Source organism: Mycteria americana, chromosome 1, assembly GCF_035582795.1.
Source record: "Mycteria americana isolate JAX WOST 10 ecotype Jacksonville Zoo and Gardens chromosome 1, USCA_MyAme_1.0, whole genome shotgun sequence".
Classification (NCBI taxonomy): Eukaryota; Metazoa; Chordata; class Aves; order Ciconiiformes; family Ciconiidae; genus Mycteria; species Mycteria americana.
This window is the reverse complement of record NC_134365.1, coordinates 69,548,237-69,568,855: the sequence shown is the minus strand read 5'-3', so window position 1 is coordinate 69,568,855 and position 20,619 is coordinate 69,548,237. Positions and strand designations below refer to the sequence as shown.

At 36.6% G+C, this 20,619-nt stretch overlaps 1 protein-coding gene across 3 annotated transcripts in view; it reads left to right on the top strand.

The window, feature by feature from the left end:
- The window catches only part of DCP1B (decapping mRNA 1B), a 48,998-nt gene that overhangs the window by 14,746 nt on the left and 13,633 nt on the right, over positions 1 to 20,619 (top strand). For all 3 annotated transcript variants that reach the window (XM_075505028.1, XM_075505008.1, XM_075505018.1), the window contains exons 4-5: positions 10,866 to 10,932; positions 13,129 to 13,264. In XM_075505028.1, the coding sequence (XP_075361143.1) occupies positions 10,866 to 10,932; positions 13,129 to 13,264 (203 nt within the window). The remainder of the gene's footprint in view (positions 1 to 10,865; positions 10,933 to 13,128; positions 13,265 to 20,619) is intronic.

Below are 20,619 nucleotides of genomic sequence, written 5' to 3'. Positions count from 1 at the left end.
TATCATAATGTATTGCTTAAAATCAATCTTTAAAAAAAAAAATGTGGGTTTTACCTGCTGGCTTCATTTTGGACATACATACTCCTAGGTCTTTTGGAGCCTGTTTCAGTAATCCTTTTGCATAGCAGAGATATTATTTATATGCATAAAAACAACCAGAGATCTTGTAGCCAGGGGAAGAAAATGTAAGTGATGTAAGACACATGCTTCAGGTCAGAGGTCAACAATAAAGGGACTAGGAAGATTCTTCCTGTGAATCATGTGGTGCTGGTCATTGTCTTAGGATATGGACTTTCAGTTTGATGAGCTCTGCCAATTCTTTTGTCTCTGTCAAAGAAACTGCCTTTCTGTAAAATTTAAGTATTATTTGCTTGACAACACACAGTGTTAAATCTTCTACACAGGAATGTGTAGCATCTCTCAATGAAGAGGCTCATGAAATTTCATAATAATTAGAAAAGGACAGAAATAATATTGGATTTTTATGTAAGGTATCATATGCCTTCCTGCAGTGCTTTGCTTCTTTTCTTTTATTGTCATCTCTCTTCTGTTTTTATTCTTGTTTCTCTCACATGAATATTTTGTACATCTCTCTCAAACAGAAAACAAAGTAGAGGTTCAAATTTTTACTGAGAGAGTTAAAAGCTGAAGGAGGGGAGAGACTGAGGAAGCAGAAGATGATTACTGATAAGTTTTATTCCTAAAGGATTATGCATGAGCTAGTAAAATACTGCTGACTTTTGAAGCAAAATGAAATATGCACTTTTACTTTCTGTGTGAATATAATACAATTGCTGTAATGAAAATCACCCAATGCAAAATTCCAAATTTTTATTTGAATTTAAATGTATCTCTATTCTGTATTCAGGGAACCAATTCAGAATTGCAGGGTACCTCCCAGTGCTGCTATTGTGAAATGTCTAGCTGCTAATATAAAATGAATTTGATAAATGTGGGTTTTTTTCTGTTGGATTACAGGTTTAAAACAAGGAAATGCTTACTGTTTAAATTGCATTTTCTTGGTGACAAACTTGATCTCAGGAGTACATTCTGTTTCTCCCTCTGTACATATACCCACACAGAATGTCTCGTGTGCAAGAAGGTAGAAAAGTCAGTAAATTGCTAATTTTTATAGTCATCTGAACACTAACTTCAATAGTTAAAATACATTTTTTAAAGGTATACAAATATGTTAAAAAAGAATTACAGCAAAGGAAAAAACAATAAGGTAGTTCAAAGAGGTGGTATTTGTATCTTCATGAAAAAAATTACTAAATTGCAACTTTCACAAGAAAAAAGTAGGTAATAAAATATATCTTTAACATTTTTATTAATACTTTAAGATTAAATTTAATGATCCTTCAGTTTTCAAGCATGTAAAAATGCAGTGGCCATATGTGAATGATAAAGGGTCCAAGGTGCAGCCGTCTACTGAAATTTAGCTTGTGAGCACAGCGTGAACCTACCTGCAACTGGAGTAAACCTGTTACTCTTTGCCTGTCATTATGTGAGAACAGTGAAAGTCCTCTCTGTGCCCATGAAATTGTATTGTATCGCTAAAAATCATACATACTTAAAAATTTCCAACAGCAACTCTACAGATAAGCATATGTTATTGAAGGCAATGTAACAGCTGACTATAAGAGAAGGAATGACTACAGAGTAGTAGAGAATAACTTTTTAATGTATTGAATATAACATGTTAATAGGCTGTGACAAATCAATAAAAGCAAGCACATAAGGTATGCTGTAAATACGAACTAAACATTTGAAATTTCAGGAAGAGCAGTTGACTTTACCTTTGCCTATTTCTATGTGGATTTTTTTATTCTTTTTCTAACTATTTTAGAAATAGAGATGGTGTAGGAGAAATGAAGAAATTGCCTGCCTCCAAAATGATGGCATGTACAGAGTATACAAATGGAAAAATACAAACTTTTTTAAATTCTGTTAATCTTATGGTATTTCTTAGGTGTTACTTATTACAAGAACAAGTATATATATACAAGCAACTTAGACTTTTGTTGTTGCAGGTTAAGAACTTAGTCCAGATCTGCAAATGTATTTCCATTACTTAGGATCTGAAGGTATGCAATGAAGAAATAAGAGATGAGATCACAACAGTCAGAATTAGAAACATCATCTATAGTTAGGGTTGCTTATTTTCTTCATGAAGCCGTTTTTGAAGTTGTTCATAATTTTGTGGGAGTTAAACCATTTGGGGTGACAGCTCATCAGACTGATTATACTAAAAATTCAGGTTTCAGGAAAAAATAACATAAAACAACATGCTATTGAACACCTATTTAAGGTTAAAATATTCTTTCTTCTTTTTTCCCCTCTTTTCTATGTTACTGAAAAAAACGGCAGTGGCAGAGTTTGGAAAATAACTTGACCTTGAACTTGACTATAGCTCTGGAATTAGAGATGTACTTTGACCTTTGGCTGGTACCTCAAAGATGCACTTTGAAAATCATTGGGAACATATTCTTAGACTTGACTAAATTATAAATTAAAACCATGATGTTTGAATCCTGATGAGTCCTTTACCAACTGACTATGTCACATACCGTAGAGCAGGCTTTATCCCCACAGGACTAGAAGCCCAGATACTCAACCAGAAACATAACAGAAGCTGCTGCTTTTCTTAACCTAGTGGAAGGCAGGATGGAAATAAAAAGGCTGGAAATTGAGAAGGTGAAGGCAGCTCTCCTTCCTATTCTTTAAAAAAAAAGAAAACTTTTTTTTGCCTCCAGGTTGGAAAGGCAGTGTTGTCCCCTTCTCCTTGTTCAAGGAGAATTCTCATTGCTTTTAGCTACTAGGTATGATGTGATGTGCACAGAATGGAGAAAAGAGTGTGGTTTCTAATTTAACCTCTTCCACTTGTGATAGTGTTATGTTAGTGTAAGCTTTTCTGCTAGTAGAAGTTACGGATATATATTTAGCCTAGATTTGTGTAATGGTGTTTTTGTATTATGTTCAGATGATTCCTGTAGATCAGGGCCTGGCTTCATTTCAGTGCACTGAAGACATGTTTTATGGTTTGCTGTAGAAAGTTAGCAGAGAATATAGAGCACTGGTAAGCTAATACAGGTAATAGTTTCAGATGTTGGGGAGTTATGTTTCTTTTCCACTGAGCCATTCTCTGATGGAATATTTTTCACAGGAAGGATGCTTTTGTTGACTCAGGATATTTGGATTTAGTTTTTAGCCTTGCTGCACACTTCTTCACTTACCTTTCTAAAGTCAGTGTCTATCATTTTTCTATATCAAAAATGGAACAGTACTTTCACCCATCATTTGTTTATCTTAATACCCCTTCACTTAGCTTTTACAGTCCTTGAATGAGAATGTTTAATCATTTCCATTACAAAAGGCAGTGGAGCTCCAGTCTGATGTGGATGTTTCAGAATTCTATTGTGAAATAGTAATGAGAACCACTTGTTATTTAAGAAAAACTTAAGAATAGAACAATAAAGGATTTATTAAGAACAACTTGTTATTTAAGAAATTGATAGTCTGGCATCTACAGACTTCCTGCCTTAATTTCAGTGTCAGACATCATCATGATTTAAAAATTATTTGGAACTGATGATGCAATGGCAGGGGATGTGACTGGAAAACCAGTGGTGGTGGTGGTGGGTGGGGAAAATAAATGCACTAAGCCAGATGGATGATAACATAGATGCTATTCCTGTGTCGTGACTAAAAATTTCTTGTAGCATCAACAGAATGTGATTTTAAGGGCAGTCTTGCAAATTCAGTTTGCCTTTGGGCTCTTTTCCAAAAAGTAAAGAACCTGCCAATGGACTCTTACATCTGCTGAGCTTTATGGAAATAAATGGATCAATGGGCTTTCAACTTTCCTACAATACTAACATAACTTTAGCTTTCAGGCTATTTAAGGGGCATTCTAGTGAGCCAATCTTGTTTATGTCTGGTGCAGAGTTGATGTTTTTTTCATAAAGAATTTCTGATAAATTTTGATTAAAAATCTGCTCAGGCTATCACAGTAGAGCCACAGACATGCTTTAATAAACCATCCACCATCTCTGAGTTGTCCCTTTTTTGCTTCATGAAATCAGAAATATTTGCTGGCTCTATCTGGAAGTCTGCAAATTGGTCATCCAACTTCCATGACTGGTAGAAGATGGCAGGCGTATTTCAAGGTCCATCCTATTAACAAAAAGTGTTTCTTGTGTTGATTTTTAAGGCGTAGTTCCAGGCACAATTACACAGATGGTGGTGAAGAACTTGTTCTTGACTTCAGTAGTGTTGCCAATCATTGCCCACTCTCAAACCATCTGCTTTTGGGGACAGGGGTTTTGAGGTGCTTTTGCATTTTGTTGGGGTTTTTGATGTTGTATATTTTCTTGTTATTTTGGGGTGGGGTTTTTTTAAGAAAGTTGCTTGAACAGTTCCCTCCTCACTTCAGGCTGGTCAAGCTGAAAAACAGCTTTTTTGCTGTCATGTATGATCATCAGTTTGCATTAAGATGTCTCTGAGCAGGGTTCTTTTCCCTTTAATAAATGGCTTTTTTTCCTGCTTGTTCATATATAATGTTTTAAACATTTGAAATAATGGAAATACCAAGTCATCCTTTTCCCTGTCTATATTAAAAGTTTCCCAAGTAAGTGGATCAGGAGCTTTATCAACCTTTAAATGAAAGAACAAGTGTCTGATGATTTCACAGTTTGGATTTTTTCAGCAGCTTTTTAGGAATTTAAGTTAAACTCATATCAAAATACAGGTTTTTGTTGTTTGAAAAACTCTTACCTTACTTCAGTTTCTTGGCATTTTTGTGCCTGGGACATCATAAAAATTTTGGTTCTCCTCTAAGAACTTCCAGAAATAACAGGATATACCTAAGCTGAATTTCCATTATTTAGAAACAAATACGTTTGTTTTATATATATCTTGTATTGTGCTGCTTTACACAATGTAGAGAAGCAAGAGACCTAAAAGTTCCAGTCATGTTGATGAGCCACATGACTATCAATATGGTATAATAGGATGAAAATTTTTTTCTAGTGTTTTGTTTTTAAATACCTGAATAGCTAAGCAAAATGTTGTGTTTGAAAGAACTTTAAGGCTGTAAAAAACTAAAAGAACTTTAAGGCTCCTAAACTAGCAAATACCAAAATTAAGGTTTCTTGTGCAATCTTTCTTTTTTGTTTCTGGAATTTTAAATTATGTCATTGTCTTCTTTTGCAATAAGGACTTTGCTTCAGTTATCAAATAGTCTGAATGTAGTTCACGTAAAAAGCATCTACTCAGTATTCTGTTTTTTCCTCATTACTGGTACATGGGCCACTTGCTTTGACTGTTATATACTGCTGAAGCTCTGCACTAGGGACAGGACTATTAATTGCTTTTTTCTTGTTGTTGTTTTCTGTGATACTAATCAGTATAATAGCTAGTAACCTGTAAATAAGCTGCACTGTTGTACCTTGCTCAGATTAGAAGTATTATTCCTCCCTATTTTACAAATTGGGATCCTAGGGCAGAGTAGTTACAATTACAGAGATCAATTAAATGCAGGGTGTCTGACTTTAAATTACTTGGGCCTAATTTTTCCAATATATTTATCATTCATATGTTCAAAAACACTTCTTACAGACTTCAGTTGTAATTATAAGTAGCTGGTGTTTTTGCAGGTCGTGCACTCAAATCTTACACCAGGTCTAGGACCTCAAATCAAACACTGGGAAATGAAACATACACACTCAGTGACAGCCACTTAAGAGGACATTTCACAACTTACGTATCGTTGCATAATATCTCTGGGGCAGCGTCAGAGATGGAATTCAGCTTTCCGAGATAGCACGCAGCTGCCTTAGCTGCAGATTTTTTATATCTTCTTTCCTTTGTTGCAGTCCTCTCTTGCTTTATGCTGCAGAGCAGGATGTAAGAGCTTCAACAGGCAAGTCTCCTTCACGACTTGAGCCTGAGCAAAGTGGAAGGAACATCGTATGTTTGTATCGTAATTGTAAAGACAGTATCATGGGCAAAGGGATCACATTTGCATTGGAGTAGAAGAGCACAAAATTAACATGGCATGCTTTAATTTGTGTTTTAAGTTAAGAACTCATAGATTAAAAGTTATTATTGTGAATATAGCCTACTTTGGATCTTTTTCAGTAGGTTCTGCAAAATGGAGGCTGCAGTATTCTAAAAAGTACTAGAAAAAGAAATGCAAACATTGATAGTTGGCTGAATAGTCAAATATTACAGGAGTGGTAGATAGCAAAGAGAAAAGATGACCAACATAATGGAGTCTGGCTACCTTGTAAGATGTGCATAGAGAAACTGCATTTTAATATAGCCAAGTATGGAGTTACATATTCAGCAGCAAGAGTTTAGGCCATACGTAGGCAGTAAAGTACCTTAAGAAGCATCATATCAAGAATAAAACATGAAAGTTGAAGAATCATTTTATTTATTTTTCATACCAGCAAGTGTAAAACAGTTTCTAGGTACAGGGGAGTGTCTAGTCAGTAGTTACGATATTTCTGTATTTATTTTTACCAAGCTTAAATACTGTATGCAGTTTGTGGAGCAATAGCTTAAAAATAATGTGTTGCAGGCACAGTGAAGCCAAAACTTTGGTAACAGAAACGTCTATTCAGAAGACAAAAATCTAATAGCTGGAAGTTGAAGCTAGGTAAATAAAGAGTAAAATAAATAATCTAGAGAAAATGCCTTCCTTTTTAATAGGATACTTAGCATGAATTATGAAAGTTGATAAGAAAGTCTTCGTCATTATAATAAATAAATGTTTCAGATTTTGAGAGGTTAGAAATTGTCATCTATAATTCTGGTAGATAGCAGCTGTCAGCTTCTGCTTATAAATAGTATCGAGTGCTCTAGTGTTTGTGAGGACAGGAGAAATCCATAGCCAAAAAATGAAAATTGTAAGGCAGAAGCTGTAGAATTGGCTCTGAAGTTGTGACTTAAAAATTAAATAATATAATTCCTGAAATTCAGTCACTGAGCTATATTAAATGAGCTTCACAGATTTTGTTACAATTTTCCAGTTTTGATTTATGAGTAACCTACCTTTTTCAAATTCTAAAGACTGGTATCTCTTAATATTTAATAATTTCAATTAGATGATTTAAGTAATTTATTTAGCTTATTCCCGTTCAATATTAATTGTATCTTGTTGATTTGATAGCTGCATTATATCCTTCTAGTTTTGTGTAATCTTGTTAACAACATCATAACTTTGGTGCCCCCCCCTTTTTTTTTTTTAACGTGATCAATTTATTACTAAATCTCATTTCTTTTAGGAAATTACTTCGAAACTGTTGAAAGTGGATGAATAGATATGTACCATTTTGTCAGTATAAAACTAGCTCTCCTTATTGGGCTTGTGTTAGCTACTTTTAATGTAACTGGCTCGCTTGGTTAGCAGAAGATATTTGACTTTGATTTGTTTTTTTCTTTTTCTGTTTTTTACAATAATCTCTTCTTGGATAACTTTATAGCTGAAGCTGGGCCTAAAGGTGACTTAATATTTCCTCTTTCGTGCTGCAGTAGAAGAATTTGCTTTGTGTATCTGCTGTTTAGTGATTCAGTTGTGCCTCTTGCTGTTTAATGATTCATTTTTAACATGTGAACATTTTAGTGAAATTACCACCCTACAGATGATACTTAGATGAGGATTTCCTTTTTGTCAAACAGTCTGATAGTGATGGAGGGCAGATAAAAGTAATCTGTTTAGATTTAATCCTGATAAGACATGCAGTGTTTTCATGCTGGTAGAAAACTTGTAGTGAAATTTGTATTGTATGTGTATTTAGTTTTTATTAGTGGAGAGTGTGCCAGGTTCCTAGCTTGACAGTTACAGTTTGTAATCATCTGTAATCACCAGTTCTTTTGCTGGTCCTAGGTTTTTATGTGTTGTCATACACATAGAAAAAAAAATTGCCATTTTGTGTTCATCATTAATCAAGAAGTTGGCTGTTAATACACATTTTTACTACTATTATTTACATTTTTGTTTCCTTAAATGTAGATTATAGCAGAATATACTACTGTGGTATGAATTTACACCATGGTTACTCCAGGTGATGGGCATCCAATATGAGAGCATACGTTAGTGTACTTTGGATACCTGGTATCTCAGGTTTCCACCAAGCTATTGCCTTCTCACTGGTACATTGTTCTCCCATGCACGAAAGACCTCAGAGTACATTGTGCCGCAACAAATGGAGCGGCTGTGTGATTATTTCTCAGTGTATTTCTGAAGTGTTCATCTGTTCTGGACAGATGGGAGAAGTGTGGAAGGAAGAAGAGGAGGACTGTCCACTTCTGAAAGATTTCATTACTGAATGGGTGAGCTGTAAGCTCAGAGGATGTTGGGTTTTGGTCTCAGCTTGCTTTCAGCTGTGCTTCCTAGTCTGGGTTGAAAGTACCATTTGACTGAGGTAAGAAAGTAAGTCTGTGTGTGTGGGTTTGAAGCTTGGCTAACATCTAGGCTAAAGGTCTCTGGATCTGCAATATCCTGACTTAAAGCTTCAGTTAAGATGTGATATACTGTTGGAGTGGTGGTTTGGTCTGGTGGGACAGACAATGATCAGTGTCCTTATTCTGTGATCTGAAATGGGTGTGCATTTGAATTGTATTTCAAAATATTAGTTGTAGTTCTGTAAAATCTGAATTGGTCTTTTATACTGGTAATCAGACAGTTTACTTGTGTTTGTCACTGAGTTGAGGTAAACTAGCTTGCTTCTGCTGTTGATTCCAGTCTTTCAACTTTTAATGGCCAGAAGCACTGCAGTATTTCCATGGGACTGTCAGCTTTCAGATTTATCAGATATTCATAAATAGCCTATGACATGTTTGATCAGTTGGCCAAGAGGTGAAGCTGTTCAACCTGTCTTGCATATTGGTGATGCCACCAGCTGTGGCAGACATAAAAAAAATTGAGGATGGAGCAGATGGACAAAGTTTCATCAATATTCTTCTGCATTGGAGATTCTTTTATAACAAAGAGGAATCTTGATTAAAACAAATTTCACTTGTCTGGGGTTTTTAGTCTGCTTGCTACATTGTAATATGGACAACAACAAGTTTTCAGATGTGTTTCGTCAGAAGGATGTGTAGTTTTGCATAATAGGTCGGTATTTTGGAACCTTACGAATTGTTCAGACACTTTTCTACAGGTTTGCAGTTTATTATTGGATGCTTACTGGAATGTGTTAGAATATTAATGTCTATTTTAAATGCATACTTTAATATTAATATCCGTGTTACAAAAAGGAGATTATTTGTGCAGTTCATATCAGCTCTTATGTTGCATATTTGTAGAACCACTGGCACATATTACGATACTTGCCTTTTTTTAGGTGAATAATAGAAATCATCATCACATTTTTCAAAAGTTAATCATAAAAAGGACTGTACATCTTTTAAAAGTTATTTATTTTATGTCTACAGGATGGCTGTTGGTTTGTGGGTGTTTTTAGGCTTTTTACCAGTATGCTGTATTAAACAGTTGAACCATTTTTAGCTATGTAAAAGACAACACATGGCTGAAAATCTGAGGGGGAATGAAGATAAGTATTACACTTGTGTCTTACAAACAGCTGCACATTCGTTTTCTTTTCCAAACATTAACAAAGCCAACTTATACTTCATATGCCACAGTTTTGGTTCTGTGGAATTAAAGAAGTGATTGCTTTTGGATTCAGCTAATATAAGGAAATATTACATGATCAGGGTCAGTGTTGCAATTGTTTTTAAACAGGTACTCAATCCATTTATGCCCCTTTCAAATAAAATCTAGCCCCTACTATGTTTGAAAAGACATGTTAGGAATTGCCATTTCTTAGTAAGATTAAGAGAAAATTCTTGCCTGCAGTATGGTAGGAAGGGGAAGGGGGAAGAAACACAGTGGCTACCTGTTTGCTACCATATCATGTAAAGGGAACATGGATGTTACACAAGGTGATAGAGAGAAGATCTGTGTTAACCCTTTAAGTGCTCCCTTCCTCTTCTCACAGCAAATTTGTGCCTGAGGTTAAAACTAGGACAGTTACCCTGACAAATGTGAACAGATTGAGACAGTGTTGTAGATTCATTCCCAGGGTATCTTACAAGAGCTATATAATATGGTTGTGAGTGGAAAAAGCTCCCTGTTTATTATGGTGGAAGCTGAACTAACTACAGTTCCATTATGGCTATTACCATCACGATAGTTTCATTAGTGGTGTGTACATTCTACAATCTTGAACTACTACTAAATTTAAATCTGTTGTTGCTGTGCAAAGCTGCCAGCAGTTAAGTTAGCAGAGGTCTGAACGTAGATAGAGATTTTCTAATCCTGGGGTTGGCTACAGGTAATTACTACTTTGGTGGTGAAAAGAATGGGCAACATTATAGGAAATGTGCAGGGAGGCAGAGGTGCGTTAGTACTACTCTAACAACTTTGATGATATGTAAGATAGGCCTGAAGGTTGTTGAAAACTAAACAAATCTTGCCTGCTTATATATGCGTGCAACACTACCTGCAGTACACTAGCCACTGGAATCTAATGGATATGATATGACAACTGAAAAAATTGACAGAGGAAAAGGTTTGAAAGAAAAAACCCCTCTGGTTTAGTGTTCTGAAGAAAAGGATCAAATACCTCTGCCTTTATTGAAGGTTCAAGAGCTTGTAATTTACATCCTTAGAAATATGCCTTTGATGTTTTTTGATTCTGGAGGATCTGAGGTGTTGTTTTTATGTTTCTAGATGGGGAAAACATGAGACAAATAAATTTAAAAATTCCTTTACAGGTCACTTTTAAATATCTACCAGGTAGAATTGCTGTTTGAGAAGATGCTCATAGTTTGTGTTTGATGTGCATTTACAGTGTCCATATATGGGATTTGGTTTTATGATAAGGAAGAATGCCAAAGAATTGCAGAGCTCATGAAAAAGTAAGTGATGGGTAAACAAGACTTTTTGTGCTTTTTTTATGTATGTATTTCTGTACATACATGCACATTCTATTACTAGGATGGTCATACCTTTCTACTTTAAACCTATTTTTATAGATTTTGTTGCAAGTAAAATTGTCACACACCTGCATTTTGTATAATCAGAAATAAGTCACTGTATTGCAATACTTTTTCATAATTTTCTGCACAGCTTTCCAGCTACATCAGAGTGTAACAATTCATCTGATTTATTTCCTGATGACTCAGAGATCTGTTTTGAAGAATTGTATTCTTTGGGGTTTTAATATATTTTTCAGTTTGGGGAGATTTTCTTTTTTAATGTTGCTGTTACTTCCCCCCCCCCATCAATATAAGTGCAGGCTATCATGAAGGCATGCTATAATAATACAATTTCTGTGGTTTTATCCTGTTTCTACATCATGGCCGAATTCCTGCTTCCTCATTTCTTAGCAATATGTACAAAATTCACTTTGTTTTTGGAATATAAGGCAAGACTTTAATTAGCTTTGAATTAATTACTTTTATGTACATAATAATATTATTTTATACATGTTATACAATCTTTAATTTTGCAATCAAGTTGGAGATTAAAATGTCAAACAGAACGGTATTCTCAGCTGTATTTTAATCAGCTGTCTATGTGGATAGCATGGATAGTTTTTTCACTGTCACTGTTTTCTTCACATGTACAGGGTGGACAGGGCTCATTCTTCTAGTTGGCCTAATGATGGGCTTGTTTGCAATGATCCCTTTCTTATGACTATATTCTGCAGGTTTTCATGTTTGTTTGGAGGAGGAACGAGCTGAAGTCTTACAGATTTTTATCGACATATGCAATCTAAATTTTTTCGAGGTATAATGTGGAGGATATAGTAAAGGGGCCTGAATAGGAACAGGCAGAGATTGGATACGCCAGCTGTCTGCGGTATATAGAGTTGGACGTATAATTGTGTCACGATTCTTTTAAGGGACAGGAGGAGGGATGACTTAGAACCAGGTTTTTGTCATCCCAAGAAAAGCCATGGGAGGCGGATACAGTCAAGCTGTGACAGCATTAGGTACTAACAGAGTGCAATGCAAAGGCACTGTCAGTCCTGTGAATCTCTCCTTGTCAGGTAATCTGTCCCAGTCTTAAGAGCTTCTGTAGCCAGAAGCATGCTGAGGAAGTGACATCAATTTTGATTGCCAAAGTTACCAAGTGCCCAAAAGCCCATTTATGTGCCCTGCAGTACAAGTCCAAACAAGGCTTATCCTTGCACATCTTGATCCATAGCAAAGTGCTTTAACTCTTCTACTACTATGTTCCAGATAGGGTTTGTTATAAAATACTGGATGGGAAGGTAGTCATGTTTCTTCTATATCTCTTTTTAAAGTAATACCTGCTGCTTTTCATTTTGCAGTGACAAAACATTGTGAAGCACAGACTGTGACAATGGTGGGGGTTTGTTTAGGGTTTTTTGTTGGTTTTGCGGTATATCCTACAGCTCTAAAATGAGTCAGTTGTGACCCAAGAAATAATTGATGGGGATGAATTTACAGAAATAAGAAATAAACGCTAGGAAACCCAGGTTTTTGACAGCTAATTTTAGTTAACTAGCTCCAGTTTCAGTTGGTGGTGATTAGGTACTCTCAAACTGGTAATTTACTACAATAAAAACTAGTTTTCAGAGGATTCATGCAATTGTAAACCACGTGTAGTGGTTTATAATAGCAGTGTTGCATATAGATAAAAAATACCCTGTCGCTCAGCCAATTGGCTGTGTGTTTTAATTCTCAGCATTCTACAATAATAATAAAACAGCTGGGGCAGGAAATTGGTCATTTGCTAGTAGTTAATGACTGATTTGTGTGTGTTTGCCATCCTCCGCCACTAGCAGAACTGAATAACACTATAAATTCCCTGCTCCTTCTGCGTATAGAAATAGTGACTGAGTTCCGGAAATTTTAGTCTATAGCCTAGTGTATTCAAGATTGGAGAAAATGAATCTCACGCCTGGTCAAATTATGTTTTAATATAGATCTTTTAATAGAGATTTTTTTACACATGTTGTAATGTAGATGGGGGAAGATGAAAATATTTGAGTTTTGATTAATTATTGTAAAGTAGTTGTGGATAACTTCTATATTTTATCTGTTTTTTGTCTTGTGTATTCTCCTCTCACCTCCAACTTTCAGCCTAACTCAGCAGGAACAATTCAAAGCACAGCAGGGCACGGGAACAGGAGTGTCCCCGATGATTATGAATTCTGCTAATAACAAAGAAGTGGATATCTTACGGATGCTTACCAAGGCCAAAGATGAGTATACCAAGGTGAGACTTGCTGTCTATACAAAGAGGACATTTCTTTTTGGCGATACTGTGATGCCAACTTGCTCACACTTTACATTTTAAAACATAAAAGGTTTGCTTTGGTTTTGTTTTGTTTTTAGATAGTTTTACTCAGTGAAACTGATTTTGGACAGTGTGCTCTCTCATTTTGTGTAGAAGTGGCTGGTAGAAAAGTTTTGTCAGAATTTGCTAAAGATTCAAAAGATAGGAATGCCATCAATAAAAACTTTGGAAAGGAGAACATGTATATGATTGATTATATTTTGAATGCTAGGAGGTAAGAACAAGTATAAATTGGCTTTCATTTTGACCCTTAGGGCTCCTGTGCTTATTGCTTATTGAGTAGCACCTAGAAGTTGTGTCCTCTTTCTGGGTGGAGTATTCGAACCTGCTTATAGTTTCTGTGGTTTGTACAAATAACTTCCTTCAGAGGAGACCTTTAACAGTGAAGTTACTGCTTTTAATTGTGGTTGTTAGCTACTTTCAAACACTAATGGAAGGAAATGAAAAGGTTGAAATGTAGTATGATTTCAGCCTATGCGCTGCTTTGGTCTTCTGAGGGTTCTAAATAAATAAGTAACTAATGGTCTAATAATGTTCTGTATTATTGAGCAATCAAAAACATTTTACTTTGGGGAATAAAAATCTAATAATTTTAACTATTCAGCTATACGCTGCACATTGTTACAGAGCCTGCAGGTTCCTACTGCTGTTTCCTGTATTTCATATGTGTTGTCATGCAATAATAAAGCTCATAAGTGTTCTGAGTCTAGAAATATATGTATCTTAAACATAAGCAATTTAAAGAGAGAAAAAGTTATTTTTCTGAAATGTGGCTACTAATAAGATCCTCAGAAAGATAACACCAAACTATTTGAGTTATGGTGAAATGTAGCCCTTTTTGTTTTGGTATAGTTTATTTTGAAGCTTAGGACCTTCATATTTTCTGTAATAGGGATTTAATATGTTATAGTGGACAAACACCTCCAAATCCTAGTATCTTTTCTATGTTTTAATACTGAATCAGTATCTAGTCTTGGCATAAAAGAGTGTGATTTTGAGATATTATGAAATATTTAAGCAGTTTTCATGAAATAACCTTAAAAATACAGTAAATGGAAAACTGGAAAAATATTAGGCTATCTTCAGATTCTATGAGAAGGAGGTAATAAATCTTTTACCTTCCATTTCTACATGAGCACACAGAAAATCAAGACAAAGGAGAGGAAATTCTAGAAGATCTGTTGTTTAAATAATAGGGTTTTGAATTTTTTTCCTGCAGATAAGATCTTTTGCAAATTTGCTTCTTACTTCATCTTTAATCTTTCTGCTTTTAAGTGATTGCTAAGGAAATAACATGAAAACTTCCTCTTCATCTGGGACATGAGTACTAGGAGGATCTGACCTCTTAAGAAATGGATATGTGGAGTTTTTCTTGTTTTGTTAGTAATTTAAAATTAGGAAGGGTGTGATAAATAAAGGCAATGACAACCATTTTTGTATTTAATGTCAAGATATTTCACAGCAGTCATGCTTTTTTGGCTGCTTTGACATCTACATCCTTGCCAGTGTATGTCTTGTGACTTACAATGCTGATGTGCTGAAATCAGTTATGAAATATGTTGTTCTTCTTTTATAATTCTGTGTGGTTTTGGAGAAGAGGGCGTTTTAAAGTGTTGGGAGCTGTAGAATAAGAACATCAATTTTCAAAGCATCTAAGGAATTTTGCTCAATTTTTAAGTCCTAGGATGAATTTATTTTTTTTAAGAGTGTAACTAACTTTGAAGGGTGGTTAAGTTCCACATTTAGAGGTTACATGAAAAATAAAATGCATAGCCTCTTCCCTCCATTTTTTATTAATGGAACTTTAAGTTGCTAAACCACTGAAGTATTTTTTTAAAAAATATACTTCTAATGCACACTTGCCTTTTCTTGATCTCTGGTAGGAAAAAGTGGTATCAGCAGGCCTCATAATGATAGCTAAGGAGATAAACAGTTGAAGAGCTGCTAGGGTACAGAACGAAGCATGACAAAATGTTTTTCTCTTTAACCACTGTGCATTGTCTTGTGCTACAAGACAAGCTCTGGTTTTAGCTCTGTGCTGGACAGCTCTTGTACAGCATCTACCTATTTACTACACCGTCTTTGATCTATTAAAGGTCAGATTAGGTGGACATCCTTTGGTTGATGTGCCCCAAATAACTGAAGCTTCCTTCTTCATTACTTCATTACACACAACCATTTGATAAGAACATAATTTCTGGTAGCGAGCAAGTGTGGCCTCTGGGCTTCTATTTCTGTTCTTTGACTGCTTCTTCACTGTCTTTCAACAAAATGTTCCAATGGTATTGTCCTACCCAAACAGGAATATAGTTTCTAAGTTTTCAGGTGCTTTAGCTTTTGATTTGTTAACTGTGTGAAAGACTTGATAGTAGGACCCAGAAGGCCTAGCTTTCGTGAGACCACTGTGCCATACTCAGCCTGGATGATGCAGAGTCTATGCTACTATTCTTAAACAGTCTGAATTGGTTCTGTATGTCTCATTTAAGCAGGGCTCTGACTGGAAATCCTTTCTGCTACTGATCTTCTTTGAGACAGTTCTTGTCCTCCTTAGCCCCTCTCTTCTGTGGAGCACCTTGTACACCTTCATGTGACTGTTCATTAATGTCATCTTGTGGCTGCTTTACATCAGCTAGGTAGAAATCCCCAGTTTCCAGGGCTTTTTAGCTCTGCGCTCGAGCTCCAACAACTTCAAAACTTCATCGCTTTCAGCATAGCCATCTATCTTCAAAGCTCTTCTAAGTTCCATCAGGTATTGGCTGGCCTTCTCTCCTTGTATCAGATCTTCTAGCATCTCCTCCTTGTGCTTGGTAGGTCTTTGCAGCTCACATGTCTCAAAGTCAGGTTTTTGCTGCGGAGCATGAGAATGAGATGTGACATGGTATTTGCTTCAGGAGAACTGCAATACTGAGGTACCATGCTTGTCCATTGTTTCCTTTGACAATGTTCTGTTCAGCTTGAGCTTCATATTGTACAGGTAGACTATGAAATCTCACAACACAGAGCAGTTGTTTGCCTCAGATGTCTCTGACTATACCAAACTTGCCTAAAACATCCTAAGTGGTAGTCTTATTCTTTTTAATTGATGTTCACCACGTATGTCTGGTTATTTTCCAATGTTGCTTAGCATTTCTTTGAGTTGATCTTAGAACCTTTTGATTTCGTATGCGTATTGTGTAGGAGCGTAGCTTTAAACAAGACACATGACTAAAGGACAGACCTGTGAAGCAAGATGTAGTAATCGTTGGATGTCATAGCTGATGAGTGCTCTTCTGGTTCTCTCACTAAAGAGCATGGTGACATTTCTTCCATGCTGCTTTTTGCTGTTTGATGATGATGGCATCTGATATCTTCTTTACCTGTCCACCTGACAGTTGCTTAAAATGTCATGCTGGTGCTCCTAATTTACTCATCAGCAAGGCCATGCTACCCATTTATATTCTGAGCTCCAGTAGTTACAGATTCCTTTGAAATCATCACAGGCTTTTTTTCTCTTCAGCATACTTCCCTATATTTGATACCAGCCTACTAGCCATGTTATCAAATCGTGGGAATGATACCGAGTCAGGTCAATGTCATTCTCTGTAGGCCTTTGTGTATACTGCTGTTCATTTTGCTGAGGAATTTGGTCTGAAAAATGCTCATATAGTGATAACTCTGTTCAACTCTACTGCTTCTCACCTCATTTTTTATATGCTTAGTTCTGTGATCATGCAGAGTATGACAGTGGAATCTAAGGTACTCGTGGTTTCTGAAGAAGTCAGCCTATTAAAATATTCTGGAGAAATAAGGGCCAAATGGATTTATTTAAACTCTGCAGAACTCATTGTGAAATATGCAAGAGTATGTTATCCATCATGTTAAAGAAAAAAGTTTAAATAAGTGCTTATATGTTTTTTGCCCAAAAAGCTATGCTGAAAAATAGCAATAAGGAGAAGGAATATTGAAGAAAAGGCAGCATCCTGTAGAAAGAGAACAGTTTGGGAGAAGAAAAGCTATTTAATCTTACTGAAGTGTGGTTTTGGTCTATGTAGTATCATAATGGGTTAGGATCTGCCCAATATAAAAAAGAAAATGATCTTCACTTGTTTTTGTGTAGATCAAATAGGGGCTACAGGAAGCACTTATTTGGACTATGAAAAAAACTTTCATCTGATAATTAACTAGGTAAGATGCCTAATTATCATTAAGTGAATGAGAGACAACATAAGTCACCAGTCAGAAACTGGGTGGGGAAAGTGATTTAAGAATAATTCAGTCATTTGTCTTAGTGTATTTAAAATTAAAAAAAAAAAGTTGATAAGATTGCAGAAGGCGCTGTACTAGGACATTGTTGAGGGTCCATATGAACTGCCTGGAAATGATGATAAAATAAAGCTTGTAGAAAGCAAACAAAAAAATAAATTAAGTTACTCAAATTCAAAGATAACAACATGTAAGCTTGGAAGAACCTAAGAAAACAATTTGTTTGAGTAGTGCATCGATAAATGTAACTCAGAGCTAATAAATGGAAAGGAAACTTTTCCTTAGTGTAAAAGCTTTAATAGTTATGTTAGTGTTGTAGGCTTGTCTTCTACACTTTTTTTTCATGGCTTCTTTCTGTTACAATTTTTCATAGCAATCCATTCATAACTATTTTAAATATGAATTGCAAAGCAAAACTGAAACTTCAGTTAAGTGTAGATTTCTGTCAAGTGCTTCCATTAATCAGGCTTTGAATCATAGAGAAGGGAAATAAGCATGGACTAGCTTTAAAAGAAAACTGTTTTGCTTACCACGAATAGTCTTTGGACTTAGCTCTTTATTTGAATTTTGGGACATCTTTAGTCATCAAACTTGCACTGCACTGTGAGGTACCACATTCTAATAAAATTATTTCTTTGATCATTTTTTTCTTCCCCAGAGAGGGCAAAAAATGTAGCTGGGTTTAAATATATTTACATGTTGAATGTGGCCTGCTCAGATTAGCCATGAGGCGCTTGCTACGTGATTTTATATTTAACTGAAATTAAGTTTTGCTGTGAAGCTCTGCATTATTGCCAAAGTCAGTCCTTTGTTCTTCATGGTTTTTTTTTAACCTAGTGCTTGAGGAAGTTTCTCACTTTATGCAGTAGGGGTATAGCAGGAAAGAAGAGACAGGTGCTTGTTCTTTCTTCAAACCAAATAGCTAACCACCCTATGGCATGATTGTCTGTGCATGCTTTAAAGGTATTTCTAAGAGCAACATTTGAACCAAAAATTGTCATACAGTAGAAGAAAGACAGGTACATGAGTGGAACTACACTTCCACTTTGCAAGATCGTGTCTTCAGAAATTCATTGCAGAAGTCCTTGACTGTCCAAACACCCACAAGATGATTTTTCCGCAGACTCACAAAATCATTGAGATTGGAAGGGACCTCTGGAGATAGTCTAGTCCACCCTCCCTGTTTACAGCAGTATCAGCTAAAGTGGGTTGCTCAGGGCCATGTTAAGTCAGGTTTTAAATATCTCCATGGGTGGAGACTCCACAACCTCTCTAGGCTACCTGTTACAGTATTCAAACATCCTTAAAGTAAAAAGTTTTTTTCTTAAGTTTAAACAAGATTTTGTATATTCTATTTTTTGCCTTTTGCCTCTTGTCTTCACTGGGTACCACTGAGAAGAGTCTGGCTTGGTCATCTTTGCTTCCTCCCATCAGCTATTGATACTCATTGATACTATATCCTGACACTTCTCTTCTGGAAACTAAGCCTCTCCTTGCTTGACAGGTGCCTAAATCAACTTCATAGACTTTCAATGAACTCATTTATGTGTGTCTGTGTCTTTCTTGTGCTGGGAAGCCCAGAACTGGACATAGCACTGCAGTGCTCAGTAGAGGGGTCTAACCAGTGGTCTCACCAGTGCTCAGCAGAGGTGAACCTCCCTTGATCAGCTGGCAGTGCTCTGCCTAATGCAATGCAGGATGTTGTTGCCCTTCTTTTGTCGCAAGGGCATGTTGCCGATTCATATTCAACTTCTTGTCCACCCAGGTCCATTTCTGCAAAGCTGCTTTTCAGTCGGTCAGCACCAATGTGTACTGCATGGGATTATTCTTCCTCAGTTTCCCTCTGTTGAACTTCATGTTCCTGTCGTCCCATTTCTCTAGCCTGTCAAGGTCCCTCTGAATGGCAGCACAACCACCTGGTCTATTAACTACACATCCCTGTTTTATATAGTCTGCAAGCCTGCTCTGCCCTATCATTCAGGTCATTAATTGTAGAATCATAGAATGCTTTGGATTGGAAGGGACCTTTACAGGTCACCTAGTCCAACCCCCCTGCAAGAGAAGGGACATCTTTAACTAGATCAGGTTGTTCAAATCCCCATCCAAGCTGACCTTGAATGTTTCTAGGGATGGGGCCTCCACTACCTCTGTGGGCAGCCTGTTCCAGTGCCTCATCACCCGCACTGTAAAAAATTTCTTTCTTAAATCCAGTCTGAATCTGCCCTCCCTTAGTTTAAAACCATTGCTCCTTGTCCTGTCACAACAGGCCTTGCTAAAAAGGCTGTCCCTGTCTTTCCTATAGGCCTCCTTTAAGTACTGGAAGGCTGCTATAAGGTCTCCCTGCAGCCTTCTCTTCTCCAAGCTGAACAACCCCAACTCTTTCAGCTTGTCCTCATAGGAGAGGTGCTCCAGCCCTCAGATCATTTTTGTGGCCTTCCTCTGGACCCACTCCAACAGCTCCATGTCCTTCTTGTGCTGCGGGCTCCAGAGCTGGACGCAGTACGCCAGGTGAGGTCTCACCAGAGCAGAGCAGAGTGACAGAATCACCTCCCTCGACCTGCTGGCCACACTTCTTTTGATGCAGCCCAGGATACGGTTGGCCTTCTGGGCTGCGAGTGCACATTGTCAGCTCACGTCCAGCTTTTCGTCCATCAGTACCCCCAAGTCCTTTTCTGCAGGGAAATGAAGATGTTAAACAGTATTGTAGACAAAATGAAGTATTGCCCTTATGTTTACAAAACAGTATTGTAAACATAATGAAGATGTTAAACAGTACTGACCCCAATGTCAAACCCTGGGGTACACCACTAGTGACTGGCCTCCAGTTGGACTGCATGCCAACAATATTTTGAGTCTGGCAGATCAGACAGTTTTCTATCCACCTCAGTGTCCACTTAGCTAGTCTTCATTTCATCAGTTTGTCTTTGAGGATGTTATGGGAGACAGTATCAAAAGCTTTGCAAAAGTCAAGGTAAACAATATCCACTGCTCTCCCATCATCCACTGAGCCAGTCATCTCACTGTAAAAGGCT